Source organism: Oncorhynchus clarkii, chromosome 32 (genome assembly GCF_045791955.1).
Source record: "Oncorhynchus clarkii lewisi isolate Uvic-CL-2024 chromosome 32, UVic_Ocla_1.0, whole genome shotgun sequence".
Taxonomy (NCBI): Eukaryota; Metazoa; Chordata; class Actinopteri; order Salmoniformes; family Salmonidae; genus Oncorhynchus; species Oncorhynchus clarkii.
Window position 1 is genome coordinate 22,123,977 of NC_092178.1, and position 6,393 is coordinate 22,130,369.

The following is a 6,393-nucleotide window of genomic DNA, read 5'->3' on the forward strand; positions in this document are numbered from 1 at the left end:
AACTCAATAGCCATGTTACAATCCCAGCGATAGATCAGATACAGTATTGACATTTAAATAACTTTATTGTTCCTGGAGGGAAGGTCTATGCCAAGGTAACCTAGCGTAGCAAGTGTAATAATAAATGCCTGAAACTAGATCCCCTAAATACGGTCGGGGAAGGTTATCTTCTGCACTGTTGAACCAATCCAGTCAATATGGAGGAGGAGTTAAGTGTCACCTTGTTAACGTCCAAAAGTGGAAGTCACGTCACAGGCTCTCTTTCCATTTCCAGTGAAAAGCAGAACATCTGGTTGTTGGGGACTTGGCAGAAAGCTAATGACAAGTTGATGCAGCTATTATCACAACACAGTGGAAGATGTAGCGAGGTCTTATTCAGTGTTACGACGGTCTGCTAGCCAGCTGTAGGTAAAACAGTCTCTTTACAAGAAGCCCATCATGCCTCTCCATAATACAGTCTCACGCTGAGCCACAATGAGAGGTAGGTAGTCTGTAAAAACTCTCACTTCACTAAATATACATCCAGCCAGAGGCTAGGTTCTTGCATCCCCATTACTCTAGCTGTCTAGCAGCGCTCATCAAAAGCTTCAGTAAGTTCAAAAGGACGATTTGAAGCATACAGTGAGGGTTTGAACGTTATACAAGAACTCTAACTACCATGCCTTTGTTAATCTGATAGAAATACATTATATAACTAATTTGAGCCCAACACTGTGTATGTCCGTTATAAATTGGATCTTCCAAGCGTGCTGTCATCAGTTTAACAGCTTTTATTCCACCGTGACAGCCAACATTGTTACGGGTGTGATTGACTGACCAATGAGAGACAGTATTCTTGGGGTGTCACTTAGCAATGACCAATGACCATTTCTTGGAAGAGAGAAGACTGAGATTGATCTGTTATGGAGAGTCAAATCCAATCGGCCCCTCAGAAGAGATATCGACCAAATATGACACTTGAAAAGATGTATACTTCTATGGCAACATCATCACACCAATTGGTGGCATTTTATTAGGTTAAGAATCCTCCTAAAGCCCAGAGGTAGAGTTGTATATCCAACAGATAATTCCTGTGAGCCTGGAGGATACTGGAGGAGACTGAAACATTGGCGAGAGGAGTAGTGAGAGGAGTAGTGATCGTCCGGAAGGCTTCTGGTGGGAGTCCTAATGGCCTCTGAGCTACACTGAGACCTGTGGCTCTGGTAACACGGACAACAATACGCCTTTTATTGTTGCACAGAGAAGCACTCTCTCCTCTAGTCTACTCTTTCATTTGAGTGGGTGTGTGTATCTGTTTTTGCAGTTTGTTGGTGAGCCAGGGGAGCGGAGTTAGAATTTACAGCTTTGGGATTACCTTGCAGGATACTTTTTATAAAATTAATCATCACTGTTATAGTTAAGCCACAATTTATTATTTCCTGTCTGTTTGGTAGGCGAAGCCATTTAGGATGTAATGTTATCATTGAAAACAAAACTCTAGCTGCTGCTTTTTATGACTTAACCTCTTCTACTAAATATTGCTCTTCGCATTCCTGTGTGATTTACTTGTATTTTGACTGACTTGATGGACATCCAGTCACACAGGATTGTAAAAGACAAGAATAGAACTAGTGTTCTGGAAACAAGACTTACAGTACGTATTGTAGATCACTTCAATGGCCTGAAATGGCTAAACTTAGGCCTACAGTAAGCTGTAGCCCTCTCCTGCAGTCAATGACAAAAGCGTTTCCTTATATTTCAGGCTTCTGTGATGTATATAAAGTGTAATATTAGCATGCAAACTCCAAATGGAATACATTTCAACATGGTACAGGTGTTTATTTTTTTAAGCCCATAACATTCTTTGTGAGGTGTATACTTTATTTAAGAACACCAAGAAACCCTCTGAGTGACCCTGATTTAGCCCACTGCAGTAAAAGGTTAAGCAGCCTAGCTACTCCCTCTCTGCGTTGAAGAGGGTCTACCAGGGTCACCTAGTGGTTACCCTGACCACACTACATACTACTCTGTCTCAAGGGCGGCAGGTAGTCTAGTGGTTATCCTGACCACACTACATACTACTCTGTCTCAAGGGCGGCAGGTAGTCTAGTGGTTCTCCTGACCACACTACATACTACTCTGTCTCAAGGGCGGCAGGTAGCCTAGTGGTTAGAGCGATGGACTTGTAATCAAAAGGTTGCAAGATTGAATCCCCAAGCTGACAAGGTAAAATTCTGTCGTCCTCCCCCTGAACAAGGCAGTTAACCCACTGTTCCTCGGCCGTCATTGAAAATAAGAATTTGTTCTTAACTGACTTATTTAACCCGCCCAGTTAAATAAACATGCCTTTAACTGAGTAAGTACCGGTCCTTTTACAGTAATAAAGGCAGTTTTGACAACATGCCGGTTGGTTTTATGCCTGTTCACTAACTACCTTTCCTCAGGAGAACCATACATACCATCCTCTCCTTCCTTCCTGCCTCCATTAGTTCCCCAACAACCACAGGGGACTGAGAGCCCTGGTGGTCCGCGAGGAAGATGAAAATATCTGTGTGGTTAAGCTCGGCCATTTCCCGTCCAAATGATCTCAAAGACACATCAATCATGGGCCTCTCAAGGCAAAATGGCTGAAGTAGAGTTTTCTAGCCCCAGCCACACTGCTAGCTAGTACACACACACACACACGCACACACACACACACACACACACACACACACACACACACACACACACACACACACACACACACACACACACACACACACACACACACACACACACACACACACACACACACACACACACACACACACACACACACACACACACACACACACACACACACACACACACTGTTATGGTCAACTGGCCCCTTCATCTAAGGAGATAGTCACATGGATGAGACAGTAGGAATCTGGAACCTGTGCCCTCACATATGCTCATGCATACATAACATACGCAAGTGCACACAGTGGACTGGAAAGATGAATGTGTTCTTTCCTAACATGAGACACTGTTGGTAGTAACAGTTTCAATTTTGATATTGTGAACTGGATTTGAGGATTTTCTTTTGGCCTAACAGAAAGGAGTGGGAATGTCACCTCAACCGTAGAGGGAATAGCAACTTGTAAAGCATGAATGGTTTTCATCTAACAGAACCTGGTTCTATCCTGGGTCCCGTTGCCAACGTTTTCCCAACATTGGAATAATATGTTAACAATACAATACCCTGTCGGCTCCTGATGTAAATGACCAGGGCTTCGTCCAAAATGGCACCCTATCCCCTACATAGTAGTGCACTACTTTTGACCAGGGCCCATAGGGTGCAATTTGGGACTCAGCCCAGGGCTTGGGCTTTAACGGGAAGCCATTTTGATGTCGTGCCAGTCCATTAACTGTGGCTGCCTGGGACCAAGGACTTGTGAAAAACTAATTTCATTGCATTCGTTATTCTTTCATAAAGTGAATGGCAGTGTGTTTGTGTGTGTGTGTGTGTGTGTGCGTGCGTGCGTGTGCGTGTGCGTGCGTGTGTGTGTGTGTGCGTGCGTGCGTGTGTTGTACTGATTCCTTCAGAAGTACACTGTTACTTACGGTACAGCAGAGGTTTTCCCCACTAAAGTTCTCGGTCTGGACTGTAAACCTGCATACGTAACACACATCTGGTTGATCATTGTGTGAGTGGCAGCACACAACACAAGATGTGTGTGTGTGAGTGTTTGTGTGTGAGCGCATGCTTGGTGTCTGGCCTGGTCCCACCAGTGACTTCATAGACACCAATAAAAAGCCACCTGCCTGGCCATGCCGAAAAGACCCGCCTCTCATAGTGACATTGAACAATGCAAATCAATTCCAATTAAATTATCCGTCACCCCACTTCATCCCCAGGATGCCACGCTCTGTGGTTCATCCCTGGGAGACCGAGGTTGCTGGAAGTTTAGTGCTTCCAGGTCAGAGGTCACTGAGAAGGGTGATATGAGGGAATATGGGCCCTGCTGCCAAGCTCAAAGCTCTGGAAACTCATACATCACAGCTCTCTGTGTGTCACCTCTCTGTCCTGCTGGGTTCACCCGGCCCGACACACTCTTCAGGAACACCTGTGGCTGTGTCAAGTCCTCTCCTGTGGCTGTGCTACCTCATTTCTCACCATCAATGTATACAACTTATGATATATACACAGTTCCAGTCAAAAATTGGGACACACCTACTCATTCAAGGGTTTTTCTTTATTTTTACTATTTTCTCCATTGTAGAATAATAGTGAAGACATCAGAACTATGTAATAACACATATGGAATCATGGATTAACCAAAAAAGGGTTAAACAAATCATAATATATTTTAGATTCTTCAAAGTAGCCACCCTTTGCCTTGATGACAGCTTTGCACAATCTTGGCATTCTCTCAACCAGATTCATCTGGAAGGCTTTTCCAACAGTCTTGAAGGAGTTTCCACATATGCTGAGCACTTGTTGGATGCTTTTGCTTCACTCAGCGGTTCAACTCCTCTCAAACCATCTCAATTGGGTTGAGGTCAGGTGATTGTGGAGGCCAGATCATCTGATGCAGCACTCCATTACTCTCCTTCTTGGTCAAATAGCCCTTATACAGCCTGGAGGTGTGTTGGGTCATTGTCCTGTTAAAAAACAAATGATAGTCCCACTAAGCGCAAACCAGATGGGATGGCGTATCGCTGCAGAATGCTGTGGCAGCCATTGTCATGGTTTTCCTCCTCTTCATCTGAAGGATCGGAGGACCAATATGCGGCGTGGTAAGTGTCCATGGTTCTTTTAATAAGAAAATCTCAACATGAACACAACTACAAAACAAGAAACGTGAAACCCCGAAACAGTCCCGTGTGTGACAAACACTAACACAGGAAACAATCACCCACAAAATACCCAAAGAATATGGCTGCCTAAATATGGTTCCCAATCAGAGACAACGACAAACACCTGCCTCTGATTGAGAACCACTCTAGGCAACCATAGACTTTCCTAGACAACTAAACTGAACACAACCCCATTAATCTAATAAACCCCTAGACAAGACAAAACACATAAATCATCCATATCACACCCTGGCCTAACCAAAATAATAAAGAAAACAAAGATAACTAAGGCCAGGGCGTGACAGCCATGCTGGTTATGTGTGCCATGAAATCTAAATAAATCACTTACAGTGTCACCAGAAAAGAACCCCCACACCATCACACCCCCTCCTCCATGCTTCACGGTGGGAACCACACATGTGGAGATCACCCATTCAAGTCCTCTGCATCTCACAAAGACACGGCGGTTGGAACCAAAAATCTAAAATCAGACCAAAGGACAGATTTCCACCAGTCTATTTTCCATTGCTCGTGTTTCTTGGTCAAAGCAAGTCTCTTCTTCTTATTGGTGTCCTTTAGTAGTGGTTTCTTTGCAGCAATTGGACCATGAAGGCCTGATTCACACAGTCTCCTCTGAACAGTTGATGTTGATATGTGTCTGTTACTTGAACTGTGTGAAGCATTTATTTGGGCTTCAATTTCTGAGGTGCATTTAACTCCAAGGAACTTATCCCTGCAGCAAAGAACTCTGGGTCTTCCTTACCTGGGACAGTACGTTTCATCATAGCCAGTTTCATCAGAGCCAGTTTCATCATAGCCAGTTTCATCATAGCCAGTTTCATCATAGCCAGTTTCATCATAGCCAGATTCATCATAGCCAGTTTCATCATAGCCAGTTTCATCATAGCCAGTTTCATCACAGCCAGTTTCATCATAGCCAGTTTCATCATAGCCAGTTTCATCATAGCCAGTTTCATCATAGCCAGTTTCATCACAGCCAGTTTCATCATAGCCAGTTTCATCATAGCCAGTTTCATCATAGCCAGTTTCATCACAGCCAGTTTCATCACAGCCAGTTTCATCATAGCCAGTTTCATCATAGCCAGTTTCATCACAGCCAGTTTCATCACAGCCAGTTTCATCATAGCCAGTTTCATCATAGCCAGTTTCATCATAGCCAATTTCATCACAGCCAGTTTCATCATAGCGCTGACTGTTTTTGCGACTGCACTTTTGGTATTTATAAACTTTTGATTGGTACTGTATATAATAGTGTGGCTTTATGTACTACTTATGTACTTGTGTAGGTTAAACAAACACAATATTATTACTAAAATAGTAGTATTCATAGTATTACTAAAATCAGGGGATTGATTCAATCCGTAACGTTGAAGATCCTTGGTATAGCGTAACTAAAATGTCAAGACCATTTCCAATGGAGCCAACATATACATACACGTATACCGTAGATGCAGTCTCCGCAAATGCGGGAACATGGCCTTTAACCTTAAATCACGCTATAGCACTGCACTTTGGCGATATGGACTACTGAAGCAAGCCCCAGGTCTTTAAGTTTGAAGTTAGGTC

General features: G+C 43.5%; 1 protein-coding gene across 1 annotated transcript in view; it reads right to left on the reverse strand.

Annotated features, from left to right (window-relative positions):
* The window catches only part of LOC139391917 (putative per-hexamer repeat protein 5), a 32,559-nt gene extending 26,896 nt beyond the window's left edge, over positions 1-5,663 (reverse strand). The window contains exon 1 of the mRNA XM_071139527.1: positions 5,570-5,663. Within this exon, the coding sequence (XP_070995628.1) occupies positions 5,570-5,663 (94 nt within the window). The remainder of the gene's footprint in view (positions 1-5,569) is intronic.
* Positions 5,664-6,393: the final 730 nt, after the last annotated feature.